We start from the raw sequence: 18,997 nt of genomic DNA, 5'->3' as shown, positions 1-18,997 counted from the left end.
TTAAAATGCTAACGAGATGGAAGACTAACAGAGAATTGTCTGAAGAGTATTATTCAGGAATTACATGAGGGTTGGGAATTATCGTGATCTAAATTCGGGACCTAGAATTTGTCCTTGTTACTTGTGTAAATACGCATTAGCATGCGTTCGTTGTTCCGTCGTCTCCTCAACCCTTTGTCGAAGAGACTTTATACATCGTATCCAGCCAGCAATGCCGATGTATCAGAAATTTTGCTGGAATAACAGGTGGAACGGTGTATATATACACGCGAGCTCATTGTATCGTTTATTGATTCACACAGTTGAACATATATTTTCTTTACTCGGAATTACATATCCTATTTGGCTATTAAATTCGTGTAATTACTGAACTAATTTACACAATATGTTTACCTTTAATTTAACTATGTGAACATCCAATTCCTGTAGATCTGTGACAATCCTTGTTGAAATTGCATCAGAATATAATGGGCAATGTTTATTACGCAAACATGAGGCCCGAAATGCGGTACGCCGAGTACCCGGACACTTTCGTAATTCAGCAAGAGAATTAATGAGTCAGCAGTGTAAGAAAATAGTACATATTGTAACGTCAAGGACACTTTTACTGCGGCGTGTATTTACTACTAATGGTGGCAAGTATAAATTGTTATATGATTACACGTTGTTGCCCAACTTACATTCCATGAGCATAATGCTAGAATTAGAAAATTTCTTCACGGTTTTATATTAAAAAATCTTTTATTCCGTAACTTTACATGAAGAATAAATAATATCACACGGTTGTTTCATCATCCTCTGAGCAACTGGTTGCCTGCATAAAAAAACATATGTTTAATAATATTCCTTGCGAATTGTAAGGCTTTGCGATGTGCTAATGTAAAGCTGTCAGAAGTAGCAAATGTAAAATCATAGCACTCATAGATCTTGGTGAGTGAATCATCACATAAATTAAACATGAATAACAATTCTTAGTAACATAAAGAAATAAATTCATTACCTGTTCTAGGAACTGGAAATTAAAATAATACACCAGCAGTCACCTAAAAAATCAGACTCCATTAACTGCACGTTTTTATTTATTTCATTAGTAAGCTGCAAGCGCATGAATCAGTTAGCAAATACTGTTACTAATCATGGCATTCATAGATCTTGGTGATAAAGAGTGTCATCATGAACAATCTAAGGTAAACAAAGAAAGAATAATATCCATACTCACATTTTATCCGAACAGCTTCCGCCCAAGTACTTCAGATATCATTTTTTATTAGCAGAAACGTCTGAAATAATTTTCCTTTATTAGTAATTGTACTCCACAAACCTCAGTACAGTTTCTAATATGAATCAAATCAGTTAGCAAATACTAAGACTAATCATGGCATTCATAGATCTTGGTGATAAAAAGTGTCATCATGAACAATCTAAATCAAACAAAGAAAGAACAATGTTCACACTCACGTTTTATCCAAACAGCTTCCACTCAAGTACTTCAGATACCAATCTTTTATTGGCAGAAACATCTGAAATAATTTTTCTCTATTAGCAATTGTACTTCATAAACCTCAGTATAGTTTTTCATATGAACCATATCAGTTAGCAAATACTAAGACTAATCATGGCATTCATAGATCTTGGTGGTAAAGAGTATCATCATGAATGAGAAATATTGTAAAGAGAGTGGAAATAGTATATATGAAGATTATACTTACTGATTATGTTAATTATACTAGACTGTCCAAACATGTTAATCCCAATCTGAAAAACATAATCAATACTTAAAATTCTGTTTTACTCAACCTTAATTCTAAATATATATGATAAGCTATATGTCAGACAGCAAATACTAAAACTAATCACGTCATTCATAGATCTTGGTGGTAATTATCATCACATTCGCGTTTCAACAATTACACAAATGTTATCTCAAATATAATTTACCTGTAACTTAGAACAGTTCCAAATTGTACACATCCAGAATCTGTAATTGAAACAAAAAAATCATTCAAATGCTTTTAGACATGAACCAATACATGAAGTAACTCACCTTTTAAGTACTTTTTCTTATTTATATACTTATAGTTTTACAATGATGTTATAAAAATAAGTGAAAAGAACATAACTGCAAAGAAGAATTGTCACATTCATCATTTCATTATATGGAAACCCATGTTGTATTACTCAATGTTCAAACAAATCTTCTTTGTAGCATATGTCCCTTGTACAAGCTTACATTAAAATGTGTATTTATTAATGTATACAAATTAATCAGCCTTTTTAGTTGTACGGGTCTTCTTAGCAGGTAAAGGCTTTTGGGATCTCAATACAGCACTAGCACGGCGTAATGCAACCTACAAGAACAAAGTATTTAAGAATAACACAAAATAAAAACTCCTAAATAAAAACTGTATTTCTTCTTGTAAACTGTTTTACCTTAGTCAAGTCCACTCTATACTTGTTCTTTGTAAGTAACCTCTTCAGTTTGTACAGAGAACGGCGAGCTCCAGCTTTCATTGTACACTTAACAGTAGATTTTGCAGGCTTGTTAACTGCTCTGACTTTCTTATAAACAACTGTAAATCCCTTTTTGTCGGGAGTGTCAACAACACCAACACTCTTCTTGTGAATTAGACCAGAATAGCGATAGCTGCTGAGGTTGGTCAAGTTATTTGCCTCCTAGAATTACATATTACATATAAAAGCACTGTTAAACCTTTTAACAATTACATGTATTCATGTAGCTTTGATTAAATTAGACTAAGCACGATACAAACCGTGGAGAATGGTTTATTGATGTTGCGCTTCTTAAGAAGGAAGGCATTGTTATTACGAATAATCATCCAATTCAAATGCGACGACATCTTGAATGGTCTAAAACAATATAAACACTTCTTTATTTTTCAAAATAATTAAATACATCCGTCTTTTTATTATTGCAAGTCTGCAAGATTTGTTTGTTAGGTTACCTATTCACTTATTAATCAAAATATTGCACAATATACTAAACCTACTCAATTCATCTGTTAATTTCAATAAAACAATCCATTATTAAACAGAGTTTGATATCACATTAATGTTACATACAATATATAAAGAAATTAAGTGTCGAAAACAGACTCACCACGTGCACCATCAACGGAAAGAAGTAAGAAAGGAACATACAAGATGGTGGACAAAATGGATTCCCTTGGGCTACAAGAAAATCAAAATGTCCCTATGATATTTAGTGTTTAATAAAGAACTAATAAGTAAATAATCGAGTACTATAAAATAGTTTAATATTAAGCAAATAATATCAATAAATATGCAACGCGAAATGTTCTATAAAAGAAAATTTATTACTAGTAAATTTGGATCTAAATTAATTTTACTAGTTTCCGCCATGTTGGAATAAGATATAGGAATAAAATTAAGGCAGAATCCGCCTTAGGCATCAAAGATTATGTCTCGTTCACATCGAACATATTCGTTACCCGCCAACATTCGTACAATGAAATCAGATTTATAAAATTTACAAATTTATTTCTCAAATTACATATTTTATGATTAGAAATTATGTAAACTTTATAATATTTTTTAAATGAAAAATTATACCTCTTCGAACGGTAATTCGTTGAACATGCAAGTTGTTTCTTCTTCGTTGTATTTTTGTTCTTCTTCTTCTGTATCTTCTTGGAAATTTCGAAAATCTTGAGGAATATAAAATGCTGCATCATCTTGATATAGAGGGTCATTTTCGGGTACCACTTGCATATTTGCCCATCTCACTGCAACCTCTTTAAATGTACACTTTCTAAAGATCATACAATGTATGTGTTTTAACTTCTCATACTTTATCCTCATGAATCCTAATTTACTTAACATGTATCTCCAAGATTTTACAAACTTTGCATTTGCACCAACATGCTTTGAATCAGGACTTATAATAAAAAGTATACCTTTAGATTGTAAAAGTTCATATGCTTTTTTACAACAATTGTATCTTTGTTTTGGGCATGGTAAATATTCCAAAAACAAAGAAAATACTACCACATTGTATGAGCTTTCTGGTAATTGCAATAGAGCTTGTTTATCAACTGAAAGGACTTTCTCCTTTCCTACATGAACGTTCAAAAAATCACAACATAAAACATTTTCTGACACACCATTCAAGTCTATTGCTGTTACTTCAAACATACTTGAAGTTCCAAAAGGATTATAACAACTTCCTACATCTAACAATGTAATTTTTTTAGTTGAGTCTGCAAAATGTCTATCATGAGTATCATAATTTATAGCATCTTCAGTTTCTACAGATTTTACATTCATCTTCTTTTTAATATCTTCTTCCCTCTCATTGTATTTCTGTATTCCACCATTTAAAAAGTATTCTTTACATTGAAACTTTATCCAATCTACTCTGCAAATAGGTGTATCCTCTGTACTCAAGTTATTCTCTGACCAATATGTAGTTGCCAATTTATGCATACAAAAGGTATATTTCTGAAACATACATAAATAGAATTAACAAACTTCTCGGATATCTCCTTTTCCATTTGCAGTATATGGATACAGGATAATAGTTATTTATTTAAAATTATATTTACGGATAAAAAAAACATTGGATAATTAAAAAAAAAATATTTGTTGTATGAAGACAAATGAAAAGTATTATTGAAAGTATCATCAAAATAAGACATTGCAGAAAAAAGACACTAAGACAGAGCATTCATTGAATTAGCTGAATCATTCTATATGAACCGATAAAAAGAGAACGAACGAAAACAAATAAAAAATCAATTCTATAGAAAAAAGATGCACCTGCAAAATATCTTTGCGTGTTACGTGTCGTTTCCACGCAATCTCGGGACCGTAATTCCGGGCTTCTTCTCGCAACGTGGCATGAGTGGTTTTTATAATATCCGCTAAATATTTATGTGTTTCTGTCGCCATTTGGATCGTGAATTGGCATCCTTTGGGTCGACCGTCGTGCAGAATCGCGTGAAAAAACGGATTTCGTTCTTTTTTCAGCTTCGAGGAGAAACCAAAGGCGAATATGTCGATGACCCTTTTCAACGTGTTAACCTAATGTACGTCTTTCGACGTTCTGACAAATTAACGTCATTGATCCCCATGACCAAAACAATGGCTGGTTCTGCGCTAAGACGATTAATGGCAGAATACAAACGTGAGAATCAGATTTTAGATCAAATATATCTCTCCCTTATTTTTTTTTCTGCTCGATTTCGAACAGTAATGTAACAGATAAACTGCATCATTTGCAGAGTTAACCTTAAACCCAACTGAAGGTATTATTGCTGGCCCGATTAATGAAGAGAATTTCTTCGAATGGGAAGCTTTAATCACGTAAGTGATCTTTTTATAGTGTATTAAGTATGTTATTTTATACTTGGTATAAGAACAATAATATTTATTACTTTGTTCATATTTTCATAAAAAAATAATTTTAATTGTTAATGCTAAAAATAACTTTACTTATAGAGGTAATATTTATTTATAGGGGTCCAGAAGGGACATGTTTCGAGGGTGGTGTGTTCCCAGCAAAGTTAATATTCCCTCCGGACTATCCATTGAGTCCTCCAAAGATGCAGTTCACTTGTGAAATGTTTCATCCAAACAGTAAGACCGATGAAATCAAGACGATAAAAAGATATTATGTTATATTTAAAAGAATTATAGGAACCTAACAATAATTAAATTCTCATTTAGTTTACACAGATGGTAGAGTCTGCATAAGCATATTACATGCACCTGGTGATGATCCAATGGGTTATGAAAGTAGTGCAGAAAGGTGGAGTCCAGTTCAAAGTGTAGAAAAAATATTGCTAAGTGTTGTAAGTATGTTAGCAGAGCCAAATGATGAAAGTGGAGCAAATGTTGATGCTGCCAAAATGTGGAGAGAGGATCGCTCAGAATTTGAAAGAATCGCTCAAAGACTAGTTAGGAAAAGTCTTGGTGTTCCACCGTGAATTAACATGTTTATTATGTAAATGAAAACAGAACTGTAATTGAAGAATCACGTAAGTCAGTGCAAAATATATGTTGCGTTTTAAGGTAATAAAATTTTATCCAAATTTAAAATTACTTGTTTATGCAATATTTATGTACTTGTTGTATTTAATGCAACATTGAATATATATTGTATTAGAAGAAAAAAAAATGGCTTACTACTAATCTCAAAAAATGTATTTTATTTTCAACATTGCAGTACAAACATGGGTAATCAAATACATATGCATTTGTTTGCACATAATATATATTTTACCATAATAAATTAATTAAAAACAATTTTTTTCTTGTGCTCATGAGCATAGAATCATTGCAAATCGTGCAAAACATTGGAATTGCAATTATGAGAATGATACTAAGCAATCTATTAAACAATTTATCACTCAATTATTTTACTATAATGTTGAAAAATACATTGTTACATTTGCGAAGAGTCACATTATCTTTAAGCAGTGAAAAATGAAACTGGAGTAATATTTTAACTGAATATGTGGATATTTACGGGATATAACGGAGTTTATATATTCAAAGAATTGTGACAAAATTAGATTTATTATTACAAATTGTAAGGAATTTGATTATAAATAAATAAGAATTTACGGAGGAATCATTCAATGTTCGTGTATCATAAAATCCACGTTTCCCCGAATTGAAAAATGGAACAAATTTGTATTAAATAATTAAATCATACTGTGGTGTTTTACTCGGGTTTCATTTTTTTTTATTGTTGTAATGTATACCTTAACTTAACGTTTCAGTGAAAAAACGTAATGCACTTTTGAAAGCATATTTTCTATTACCTTAAGTATTTACAAAATTAAAAGCTTTTATAATAGGTTTCTGATTATCGTGCATTCCTCACTCTAATAACCATCGAACTTGGTGATAAACTATATTAGACTAGAATAAATAAATTATGCAATGTAAATCTGTAGCTACGAAAACAATTGTTAACTGTTATTAAGACAAGAATAATTATAAAGAGCTTGCGCATTTTTAGAAGTTATTTCTTATAGTCTAATAAAATTATTCCCGGACCCTCGAAAAAGTTAAAAAAAACAAATACAAGAGTTCGGAAGTAAATTGATATTTATTAGTAAACAATACTGAAGTCCAACTTAAAATGCAATGTTTATGACTAGCACTTGTCAATTATATATAACAAACAATAGTAAAGACCGATGTACCAATATGTTATAAACAAAGTACAACATTGTATCTGTGTTACCATTCTGACAGTAGAATTCTGTCGCGCTTATCCCGTGAATTCATTTAACACATTCAATGAAATTGAATACTTAAAATAAATACAAATTATGTGATTTAAATGATATGTAAATATCATCATCAAATGTATCCTCAATTCTAACGAATTTCAAGTAATCAAGAGCCCACAGAACAATGCTGTACAGTGAATATAGTTCTAAACTTTGGTATATAACAAAGAAATTATTCCTCTATGCCAAGTTCATCTTTTTCAAGAGATCGATTATGATCGCGTGTCTAATTAAATATGTGATTGAACCATACATTTTCACAACCAGATACAAAGGTGTTCTATTTAGAAGAATACTTACACTTTAAAAAATTTCTTTATACCCCTGATCGTCACTGGCTTCTTCCCACATGGAAAATGTACAGTTTACTTAGAAGCTTTTATGCATTAACAATAATATCACATTTCTTGTAGAAGAAGTGTACATTGAATTCAACACTTTTGCTATGCCCCCGTTCGGTGAGCATTATAAAAATACAAAACTATTCGATGACACACTTCCTTGCACACAATTATGCAAAAAAATCGTTTTTTCCCCTTTCTTTTTTTTCTTTTTTTTTAAACGTATCGTTTACTTAAAGACGCTTGGCATAGAATCCTCATAGTGTTTACCCTTTCTTTTTAACGTTAACATTAATAATAGTAAGATGTAATTTAAATTAAGCATCGACGCTTCTCCGATAACGCTAACTTCTTCACAAGAATACGTATGTGCAACTTATATTAAATGTAAAATACATTTGTTATAAAATGGTACTAATTCTGCTCTATATACCTCCCTCTGCGGCTGAGGTATTATGGTGCCTTTATCCATTAATTATACGCACATGCTTCACATATGTTTAGATTCATCCTTAGACTTAGATCTTGTCAGACAATCCGGTAATCAATAATCGTATTGCAAAATCTACCACGTGAATATTAAGTATAAAATTTGCTTTTTGTTGTTGTTGTTGTTGTTGTTGTTGTTGTTGTTGTTGTTGTTGGTTGTTGTTGGTTGGTTGTTGTTCTTGTTGTTGTTGTGATGTAGTACTGCAAAAGTTGACGGAAAAGGTGCAAACGAAACAGAGAAATTGTTCTGAGCAATGTATATACGTGGCTTTCGCTATTCCATCATTTATGAAGCTGCACAGGTCAAAGCAACGACGAAACGAAACCGAAATGTCTCATTTAATCGACGCGTCTAGCAACAGTCAGTACACATTTCGTATAAAAACGTCCACCTCTCCATCCTTGAAAAATCTATTTTTATACCAGCGCTTCGTAGCGAGCTCTGTATAACATTAAAGAATAGAAAATTTATGAAAGTGATGTCTCTGTTTCTGAAGAACGGTGGTGTCTCTCGCGCACGCACACTTTTCTTCAGGAAAGGGACAAAAAGAAAAATATATATTATCATATTATAATTCACTAAATTTTAGTCTGAAGCTCCTCATCTACTTTTTTCCCCCCACTTTTGGTTTACTCGAATCGTGAAGTTGCTTGTAAACACTTTCCATTCAATTTCTATGTGTTCCTTAATTAGTACGGTTACAAGCTAGAATTTAGCACGACGATTGCAGATAAAAGCCCAACTTGTGAGAACCTAAGCGTTTGCCGGACCTACGCGTCCGTGCGACACAGGTCTTGGTTACAAGTCCAAAATAAAATTAAGTAAATGAAATTAACACGATAACGTAACTAAATTCGATTTAGTGCATTGCACGAGATGTTAACATTTGTTGTTATGGTCATCCGAGCACAAGAACGAACGCCCTCGATATTGCCTCGATTCGACTGCATAAATTCAAGGAATGAAAATTCCGTAAGTTATTAAATTTTACATAGCACCAGTCGCTAATCAGTTTCAACAAAGAATTCTCGTTACCCCCCTCTCTCGGGGTAAATATTATCGTTATTAAATCTTACTTTAAAATTTTCTATTAAGAGAAACAAAAAAGGAAACGCATTGTGTGGTTACGCTCAAAAGGAAAGGGAAACAAAAGTAATTGCACATTGTGAAGTCGATTGTTCTTCGTAGAGTTTAAATTAAGAGAAGAATCGGAAAATATATGCGGTTAAATGTGTCAGGAATTCGTTAACGCCTTGGCGATTCAATATTACACTGAAATCAATCTATGTACACGTAAAAATGTCTCCTACGTTAGAAAGCTATGGAAACCAAGAAGATTATTCCGAACATGAATTCCGAATAATCGCCAGAAAGTACGATCGATGCTTGGATGAAGATACTTATACAGCATTATGATTCCATTAGTTCGTTGAATATTTCTTCTAAGTTAATCAGTCTGTGGCAGCTACGTCTAAACTTAAAACGTGACACGACAACTGGATGAATCAATTCGCATTGAAAACTTTCTACGGTTAACAGACACAATAACTGATTTTGTATATACGCCAGAATATATCTTAATGTAAATGTTATCCTACTGCCTTCCACCATAATTGCTTGTACGTGCATCAATGTTTCAAAAAACGATTCATTGACTTCGCGTTGATCTCGCCCAATGATGACATTGGAACGTTGAATGCAAGATATAGACTGACTATATTCGTATCCCTTCTTCTTCGTTTCTGCCTCTTCTTCTTCTTCTTTTTTTTTTCTTTTTAGCTATATTTAAAACGCGTCTTTCAGAGTCTTATAGCGATCAATGTACCGAGGTTTACCGAGCGAATTTGAAGGATTGCGGGTGAAGCTAAGAAGAATCGGTCGAATAAGTTGAGGAGGATCGTCGACGGAGCCAAAGATAAGTGGTAGAGGATCGTAAGAAATATTCTTCACACCGATACAGCAGCAGCTCCTCTACTTTCCCTCGTACATGCGCGCTACAGACTTCAAGTTCGCTTTGTAAACCGATACCTAATTGAATTATCTCCGGCGAACAGACGATTCGTTAACGAGTATTCAATGGAAGCGAATGCATTCACCATTTCGATACCTGATTTCGAATAGCAATGTAAGGTTATATGGCACTCAAGAAGGAGTTATTCGACCGCTGCGTCAATATATACGAATATTATATGTTCATCGCGTTATATAGAATCGTAAGGTTATTTCGAAAAATGAGATACGGCAACCGAAACCACCGAATGTAACAAGTAGAATTCATAGTAGGAATTCATTTCACGATCACTATTGACAACATAAGGGAAACGCAATAGGTATCTGAATCGAACGTCAATTTATCTGTGCATTATTAATGGAATCACGCGAACGCGAATTCTTGAATTGAAAATGACTTTTCCTCCCAACGAATTTTACATCGTCTTTATATCTCTCTTTTCTCATTGTTTTTCTCTCTCTCTCTCTCTCTCTCTCTCTCTCTCTCTCTCTTCTAGCAGTTTTATGCAAGTAACTACGTCGTTTATAATCCTACATACGAGCTGCGTGGAACGGATTATCCTTCTTCTCGATAAGATGACGAATATCGTGTATATTCAATAGTGAAATCAATATACAAACGTATACGATGAGAACCGGCCATTTTGAATATTTCGTAATGATACTGCTTCGACAGAATCACACGTGAAACGAACGGAGTTGCGTGAAATTGAATGACCGTAACGCTTTGAAGGAATTGACCGACTACCATCGCAGAAACGCGTCGAATCTCTCAAAGCGTCACACTATACTTAAACCATAAGCGATACGATACTTAAGACATTCGACAATTATTTTACAATGACGACCAACGAAACGTTACACGCTTGTACCTCACGATAGGCCTTGCGGAGTGAAACAAATCTTTTCTAATTCACCGGTAGAAGAGCTGACAGGGGACTCGGCTCTGTCATCCTGCTCTGCTAATTGCTCGCTGTAATAATGCGGCGTGCTCAGATAATCGATCAACCGCCGTGGCAGAGGTAGTGTCGGAATAAGATCCCTGCGCACCATCTTCAGAATAACAAACCTGCACGTGTGCTGCAGGCTTTGAACTTGCTTGAATCTTGACACTGGATGGAGGAGCTGCACGCGCATTGGTCCTAACACTGGCCGCCGGTGCAGAAAAAACAGATATCGCCCGCTGCGTGAATGCTCCACGGCGTTCTCAATGAAATCGACAATCGTGTGCGATTTGAATTTTGTGCAACTCCCAAAGCTGAAATTACCTGTACGCAACGCGTGGAGAATATATATATATATATAGTTAGAAAATAGAGGATGTCCGAAATCTTCCTATTGAAATCAGTATAGTCCAATAGGCTATAGAAATATCTCTGAGGAATAAGCTACGATTTAAGTAGGAGAAACTTACCCTGGTCATGCTCTATTCTCACGTGTCGCACGCAACTGTTAAGTCTAAACGATAAGGAGAAAATATAATGGTCGTCGCTACTGTCGCGCACAATGAATGACCCATCTGGCTCATTAGACAGTATCTTTTCGGCGGCTTCACCGGATATTGGGCCCCAATACCATCCGTACTGTTTCAAAGATAATTCGTTATTTCCAGTTCACCTTAACTCTAACAAGGTGTAGTCCGGAGGTCAAGACCATTCCTTGTGTCTGTATCGTTATTATGAGACGCGGAGATTTATGCAAATATAGATATTCTTGTGGTTGAATTTCTTTTGAAATGTTACATTATGTTTGAAGACTATCGTGTACACTATAGATGCATAAATCCTGAAGCTACTCGTTATTCTATAGAAACCTAAATTACGTACATCTTTAACTTTCTCGATACTCGCAGCAAAGTCCATACTGGTATCTTCGGCTGGTTCATCCTCAACTTTCGGTGCGGGTGCCGGCATCTGTGGTATCGATGTTGGACTTTCGCATGCTTTAGACACCATCGTTGTGAGCGCGTCCTCTGCCTGCTCCACACTCCCTACGTGGCCATTGCTTTTCGGCAATGGCGGTAACGCACGCTTAAAAAAAGGTAGCTTTTGTGCTGAGGGATCTACCTCCGAGGTAGTGTTATTATTATTAGCATGTTGGTCAGAATCGACACCTTCTTCCTCTTCTACGATTTCACCCTGTACAATGCTGTTCCGTTTCTCTACAAAGTGGTCCGGAGAACCCAAACGCCTGAATCTAAAGATATTACACAGCGTCTGCTTCAGATTCAAGGAGAAGTTCCGTTGACTCTTCTTGATCTTCTCACGCTCGGAGTCGACCTTCTCCTTGTGCGGTTCCTCTTTCACCTTTTTATGTTTAATACTAACGAACGTATTCTTTTTATGTTTCTTAACGTTACTATTATTATTATTATTATTATTGTTATTATTATTATTGTTATTGTGAATCAGTCCATTGCTATTTTTGTTTGAGATTGGAATATCCGTCGACGAATCTGTATGCGGGTTGCTATACCTATTGTTATTATTTACACTAATACCTTTTGGCATCGCAAGGTGTATAGGTGTATGACTTATGGGAGCCTTATTATCGCGTTTCAGTTTATTTTCACTAGAATCACTGGAGCTCGAGTAAAGCGTTTGCAAATATTGGCGCACTTCGTGTAAAGTCATATGAATCGGTTCGCCAATATTATGCATATGGCCGTTGGATGTTCGGGTCCCGTGCCGGCCAGACGTTCCTGGAACACTGTGACGCTTCCCGTTTCCGCTCTCGTTACAACATACATCAGATAACAGTCTCTGAGATTTAATAACATGCGTAATAGCACGGGGCTTTCCACAATAATGCCTCGCCTGTTGAATATGGGCTTCTAATTCGCTTTGGGAACTAGCGGACACGTTTCTTCTCCTTTTGCGGTGATGTCTATGACGTTTAGGCCTTTGCGGTGTTCGAAGGTCGTGCAAAGGTCTAACTACATCTATTGGTACAGTATAAATGTCGGAGTCGAAGGGCACATTGTACATATCACTGATCTCGCTGGTCGTCAACACGTCGTGCGACATGGCAGACGTTATGAAACTGCTGTCGTCCGCCTTATGGCTTAGTCCTGAGGTATTTATAGAATTATGAGAACTGGACAAACGAGAAGAAGCCAGAGAACATCGTGAATTTGGACGATTCAGAGTGTTGTACGGAGTTATCAGTGTGGTAGCCCCCTGACACGACGAAGGAGTCAACAAATCCGTCGCCCAGAAACGTTTTGCATTGTGAACACTGCGTGTTACCACCGGAATACGATTCGTCGCAGGCGCTATTCTACCTTCTGGCCATGATATCCTACAAGATATTATTAACGCTTCCTCGATCGTTGACTGTACTAAATTTTCAGCATAATCGTCTATCAACTGCGGAACTTTCTGTCTCATTAATCGTGCATAGCTAAGAATTGGTGCAGACGAAGATTCCGAGTTAGGAGGAGAAGGGCTGTCTTGAAACTCCGGCGGAGGTTTAATAGCTACATCAACCACTTCCACTTCCAGTTTCCCATCCGTGTCAGGCCATCCTGGTCCTTTTTTTAATGTGTTAAAATTTTCACCGCACATCCCGTCCGAATAATCAAAAGAATCTTGCGACAAAGATTTGCTTTCTATATCGCTCTCTTGCATCTAAAGTAAACAATAGAAACATTTACCCCACTTGAAACAGTTCATTTACTTGTAATGCTTTGTATAAATGTTAATGAACTGACTGCAGATTTTATGCAAATTTTAACAAAGTTTGGTAGAACATTTACCTTGTTTCGAAGGTAACAAAAGTCAATGCATAAATATTTACAGTCTATAAATGATCCACTGATACAAGTTATACCTCGATCGCAAGATGCGCTCGTACAGAATCACTAGAAATGGACCCTCCAATTCCACTGCTACCAAGATCACTGAGAGGTCCAGTAGCGCTTAGCGAACATGACGGTGGAGAGTCCATCTCAACGCTTGTGTATTATTTGTTCACTAAAATGTTTATAGCAGCCAAAACTTTTGGAAATTCCACATTGTCCCCTACAATATTACCATAATATTAGAATGACCATTTCCAGTCTTTTCCGAAATTCTCATTCTCTGTAATCCACATTTTCTAATCAATCTAAGATTCTTACCTGAAAATAACAATTACAGACAATACGCAAATGTGTCATGATCTTCATGTTTGCATACGTGCTTGTACTTTTAGCATGGTCCATCATGAATAAGTAACTGCAAACACATTTAAAGAAAATTTGCATTAAAGTAATCTCACAAAAAAAAAGAAGAAGTAAAATACGCAATTAATCTCGTATTAATTCAAATCGAAATTGACCAATTATCTACGTCGCAATTAAGAAAAAGAAAATCCACTTTTCACAAAAATACCTTGCGCTAAACGTATCTCGAACGTTTAACCCCCGTACAATCAAGGATGGGTCACCGAAGACCCAAGATTTCAAGCATTTTTTAAAGTGGCAATTATTAATTTATTCGTACAGATAAAACATTCTGACACTATTATTTCTCGATAAAAAAGAATTCGTCGCGAAGAGATATAACTGGACTTCAAAACCGATTTTTAGATGCGTTTACGTGAAATCTGAATGCGAACAAAAAATTCTACGAATTCCGTATCCCGGGAGGCCCGTGATTTGAGGGTTAACCTCCGATTACGAATTGCGTGACATTACTCATTCGCGAAACGGGACTTCACGCGAGGTAAGGAAGATCGCGAAAAAGAAATATCCTTGAGAAAAGTATTTGCCACTGTCAAGAGATACATGACATAAAGTCAATATGTCTTGAGATCGCTACACGATGAAATTCAAACCCACGTTGGTCAAACACGAACGTATATCGGTATATCCCTCGGTATGATTCATCTTTAAATCGTCCACTATGCGAAATGTTCGAAATATCTTGATCCAAAGTGCACGCCGTGCGATGAGCGCTTTAACGTCCCGGCAAGGTTGATGTTTGCGTTGTAGATAGTAGCTGGGACTACGTTTGACGTTTCAGAGAGTGAAAAATTGGATTTTACGTACTTGTGCTAGGTTACTTGTAGCTCAATTGCGTTCACGTAATTCCCGTCGACGGAGCGGCGTGTGGGAAAACGGTTCATCGTTGTCACATAACGGCCGCTTGACGAACCAAATCGATATTTAAAAGACAGAACGCGGATACCTCACGTTACGGTTGACTCCATGTCAGTTCCGTTCCCGCATTCCGTCTGTCATGCCGTGGAAGAGTTCCATTCGAGTACTTTCTGGGATCGACGATGCGTTTCACGAAAGGAGAAACTGCAGCCACCAATGCGGTTGCACAATTCGAAATGATGTTACGCTCTTGATGCGCTCGTTTTCGAATTAACGAAACCGCGACGGAAATTTTATTATCTCGTGCCTCAAATAATATTAATTGCAAATAAATTCGAAATAGACTTTTTCAAGTTTAAATTAAATGAACTTTATTAAAAGATATATCGTAGGTTTCGATGAAAATGTTAAGTATCGAGTACTCGATTCAATTAATTAGAATATTCGTTTAATGCATTATTGTATTGTTGGTTTCCCTGTAACATTATTATGGTTACTTACCACAACAAGATTTCAGTAATTGACTTAAATCAAGGATATCCAAAACGGCGCCCGCGAGCACTCTAGTGACACTCCCCTCGAGAGAAGTTACCATAAGTAGATATAGAGAGGGTAACTTTTCGTTAGAGGAGTGTCACTAGAGTGCCCGGGGGCACCGATTTAGGCACTCTTAACTTAAACCAACATACATGTCTACAACACATTAAATACTAAAGATTCATCGGTAAGAGATAATGTCTCATTTTCCATTTGTTCAATTAGTTACAGGTATACAAGTGATTTTGTTATTTTTGCAGTGAAAGTAATATGTTTTCAATTGTCCGTTAGAGGGCTACGAATAATAATCGAATCCCACAAGTAAGGGATATTAAATACATCACCAAGAAAAGAGCGTAATGATCAATAAAATATACTAAAAAATATTTCTGATCTGATACTAAATATTGACAATTATCAGTTACTTTATTCATTGTTAACAATCTAATTTTTTTAAAAGGGGAAGCGAGTGAAATTTATATGGCGCCATCTACGGCAAAGTGCTCAAGCTACTAGCCAATTAGTATCTATATGTGAACGCAAGATGGAGCCATCGCAACTTTCTACAGAGTCTCATAAAAAATTAGATATTAATTAAGGAATCTAATATATAATATTGAGCAGCCAATTTATTATTAATTATTTTTTAATTTAGTGAGTTTATCTGTAATCGGAATCTTGTAGTTCACATTTCCACCTGTTATACATCTCGCAAATTGATTAGGGTACCATCTTTTGTCAAGTTTCTGTTACTAACTGGAGAAGAGCTTAGGTACTTCGCCGTAGTTGGCACCACAGGTACATTCTCCAATTTTCTTAATTATAGGAAAATTAACTATTAGTGAAAGCTAAGATATCAGCAATTGTAAATGCGGAATATTAATTTAGAGTGATTTAACAAATGATCAAATAACAATGTAAAAAGTATTTAGTAGAGATTTCGGAATGGAGAAGATAATGATCGTTAACATTTCGTTAGTTGGCAGGAACGTATACAGAAATCTCTAGACGAGGGTTTACCGATGCGGATAAACACGACAGCATCGATGACGCGCTGCGGTGGTGTGGAAATGTGTTTGGTCAACGGACAATTATGAATTCCGATTTGTTACTCGAATAAACGTATTTTCTGCAACCGTGATTATGCAACTGTTAAACATATTCCTGGCAGTGGTCAGGGTGTGCGTAACATACTGTAAACACAGATTGTAAGATATAAACATCCCCACATTGTCATTTATACGTCAGTGTTAGTGGATGTGTCAATCCCCACGCAAGCACACTGTAAAAAGATTTGCATCGAAAGCTGATAAAGTTGTATTAAAACACTGACATTCTAAATTTAGATTTATTTATTCTACTACGCCACGGTGAGAACGTGTGACATTAATAATTGTTTAAACGATCTGTTAAAAAAATGTTAAATTCCAATAAATACGTTAAAACAAAGTGAATGTAATATTGTTAATGAATCCGTTCAAATTTGAATATTCTCATAATACGTAAGTTGTGTTGCGTGGTAAATATATAAACAGTACATTATTTATTATAAGTGTAATTTAAGGTAAAACTGCAAATGTAGATATAGCTGAATTAACAATTAAAGAACATGTTGCTCCAACAATTGGCAGACCTTTTGAGTCTCATAACGATAGGCATGTGTTTTGTATTGAAAATCCCTCAAATTTTAAACTTACTCTCTGCCAAGTCAGCAGATCAAATATCATTAACTAGTCTTTTGTTAGAATTAACAAGGTAAGTCTCTTATATAATACACATATACTTATGATAAATGGAAGATATAAATAAACGTTAACAACATTTTTTTCAACTGTTTCAGTTATACAGTGACAACCAACTATAATTACACAAATGACTACTCAGTACTATCATATCTGGAATATCCTATTATCCTAATACAGGAGTACATCCTAATCTTTTTGGTCTTGAAATATTCAAATAAGATCAATAAATTCTCAATACTAGTCACAGTACTTTACTTTGCTATAAGTGCTTCTTTTGCACTGCAGTTCATTCCAAAAGTAGTTCTCATGTTCCTAGAGGTCAGTTAACTAATCAGCAACGATAAGAATCGTCAGATAACGTATCGAAAATATGCGCGAAAAATATTGAAATTTTCTGCTGCTTATAGCCGATGTCTACGCCAATTTCCGCCTCGAGCAAGGTTATCCAATTGCACGCCATAGTCCGTGCCAAAAATGCGGACACCGTGTCGCCGATTACATGGTTTATTTCAGCGTTCACGAACCTAAGTAAGTCGCCGACATCGCGAGACTGTCAACAATCAAATTTTCGCTGCCGAGTCTTGACTAATCCTCAAATTAATCACGGCACAATAGACGACCTTACGGCGCGCAGTCAATAAACAATAACGTTCTCTGTACATTTGCAGCGAGGGTGTTCACGATATGGATGGACTCGACGGACCTGTTGTTGCTAGGAAAGTTTATCATATCGTTTTCATTAAGCTCTAGCATTATGTTCGCCGCTATTTACTATAGATCGAAACGAGTGAAACAGGATTGAGAACTCTGGCTGCGCTTAACGGTACACCGCGCAGTCGATTTAGTCGTACTCTTGCTCAGTAGTTATCAACGGAATGCGTACCTAATCAAGTGTACCTAATTGTAAGTCTGCTAAACACACGAACGTGTGAAATCTATGCTCAGTATAAACGCAACGGCTGTAAGATTGAAACAGGACTGTTGAATAAAAATATTCTACACAGACCGCTATTGCACCAAGGTGTGACAGACCCGAGCACCTAACAATTTATCAATCATATTCCTATCTGCAGCTTTGTTTTTATCGCGCGACGAAGATACAAGAGGCACCGACGGGGATGTCCGTTGAAGAATGTGGTGGGGGTAGCTGTCCCCGGCAGCCTACTTGTAAGCACGTTACGCGCCACACGATTCGCCCAACAGTGGCTACTGTTAAAACATCGGCTAGTCAATGTCCTGTAAAACTATCCCAAAGTCTCTACGGTATTGCAGGTAGCATTATCAGGGGTCGAACGAGACGCTTACACATTGCCGCTATCAAACCTAGCCGAACGTTATCTGCACTGCTGACTCTGGTTGGGATCTTTCTCGGAAAGACGCGGTACAAATCGGTATAAACCAAGTCCCTACATCCTCAAGAGTATCCACATCTCTCCTACATCTCAACGTTCGAAACGGTAACACACACACACACACACACACATACATAACTCCACCATTAAATTCCG

General features: G+C 35.7%; 5 protein-coding genes and 1 long non-coding RNA gene across 14 annotated transcripts; 2 read left to right on the top strand and 4 right to left on the bottom strand.

Annotated features, from left to right (window-relative positions):
* Positions 1–306: 306 nt before the first annotated feature.
* LOC143174747 (uncharacterized) lies at positions 307–1,695 on the bottom strand. Its single transcript, XR_012999045.1, has 4 exons — positions 1,459–1,695; positions 1,220–1,280; positions 1,001–1,043; positions 307–814 (listed from the first exon to the last, which is right to left on the bottom strand). It is a non-coding gene; the product is annotated as an uncharacterized LOC143174747 (long non-coding RNA).
* A 531-nt stretch (positions 1,696–2,226) lies between these two features.
* On the bottom strand, positions 2,227–3,172 carry RpL28 (ribosomal protein L28). Its single transcript, XM_031972053.2, has 4 exons — positions 3,119–3,172; positions 2,772–2,868; positions 2,431–2,673; positions 2,227–2,348 (listed from the first exon to the last, which is right to left on the bottom strand). Exons 2-4 carry the CDS (start codon positions 2,856–2,858, stop codon positions 2,262–2,264), a joined length of 417 nt encoding a protein of 138 aa, XP_031827913.1. The 5' UTR covers positions 2,859–2,868; positions 3,119–3,172; the 3' UTR covers positions 2,227–2,261.
* Samtor (S-adenosylmethionine sensor upstream of TORC1) lies at positions 2,804–4,942 on the bottom strand. Its single transcript, XM_031972062.2, has 4 exons — positions 4,798–4,942; positions 3,592–4,479; positions 3,119–3,189; positions 2,804–2,868 (listed from the first exon to the last, which is right to left on the bottom strand). The coding sequence occupies exons 1-3, from the start codon at positions 4,927–4,929 to the stop codon at positions 3,130–3,132; spliced, it is 1,080 nt and encodes a 359-aa protein (XP_031827922.2). The 5' UTR covers positions 4,930–4,942; the 3' UTR covers positions 2,804–2,868; positions 3,119–3,129.
* Ubc7 (ubiquitin conjugating enzyme 7) lies at positions 4,912–7,012 on the top strand. The gene is made up of 4 exons (XM_031972063.2): positions 4,912–5,164; positions 5,262–5,343; positions 5,498–5,616; positions 5,707–7,012. Exons 1-4 carry the CDS (start codon positions 4,912–4,914, stop codon positions 5,964–5,966), a joined length of 714 nt encoding a protein of 237 aa, XP_031827923.1. The 3' UTR covers positions 5,967–7,012.
* Positions 7,013–7,118: 106 nt separating this feature from the next.
* Positions 7,119–15,839, bottom strand: LOC116424965 (Suppressor of Cytokine Signaling at 16D). 6 transcript variants are annotated; one of them, XM_031972056.2, is made up of 7 exons: positions 15,709–15,839; positions 15,157–15,514; positions 14,245–14,341; positions 13,956–14,146; positions 11,951–13,753; positions 11,539–11,707; positions 7,119–11,392 (listed from the first exon to the last, which is right to left on the bottom strand). In XM_031972056.2, exons 4-7 carry the CDS (start codon positions 14,070–14,072, stop codon positions 10,998–11,000), a joined length of 2,484 nt encoding a protein of 827 aa, XP_031827916.1. In that variant the 5' UTR covers positions 14,073–14,146; positions 14,245–14,341; positions 15,157–15,514; positions 15,709–15,839; the 3' UTR covers positions 7,119–10,997. The 6 variants fall into 6 exon arrangements, with proteins under 6 accessions (XP_031827916.1, XP_031827917.1, XP_076225679.1 ...); XM_031972057.2 differs by having other exon boundaries at positions 15,157–15,411; XM_076369564.1 differs by lacking the exon at positions 15,709–15,839 and having other exon boundaries at positions 15,157–15,672.
* Positions 15,840–16,556: 717 nt separating this feature from the next.
* On the top strand, positions 16,557–18,494 carry LOC116425002 (solute carrier family 66 member 3). Of its 4 annotated transcripts, none has more exons than XM_076369343.1 (5): positions 16,557–17,114; positions 17,309–17,499; positions 17,585–17,807; positions 17,897–18,017; positions 18,158–18,494. In XM_076369343.1, exons 2-5 carry the CDS (start codon positions 17,354–17,356, stop codon positions 18,289–18,291), a joined length of 624 nt encoding a protein of 207 aa, XP_076225458.1. In that variant the 5' UTR covers positions 16,557–17,114; positions 17,309–17,353; the 3' UTR covers positions 18,292–18,494. The 4 variants fall into 4 exon arrangements, with proteins under 4 accessions (XP_076225458.1, XP_031828009.1, XP_031828010.1 ...); XM_031972149.2 differs by having other exon boundaries at positions 16,557–17,246; positions 17,327–17,499; XM_031972150.2 differs by having other exon boundaries at positions 16,557–17,246.
* The last annotated feature ends 503 nt before the right edge of the window (positions 18,495–18,997 follow it).

Source organism: Nomia melanderi, chromosome 7 (assembly GCF_051020985.1).
Source record: "Nomia melanderi isolate GNS246 chromosome 7, iyNomMela1, whole genome shotgun sequence".
NCBI classification, from domain to species: Eukaryota; Metazoa; Arthropoda; class Insecta; order Hymenoptera; family Halictidae; genus Nomia; species Nomia melanderi.
This window is presented reverse-complemented; position numbering and strand designations above follow the sequence as displayed.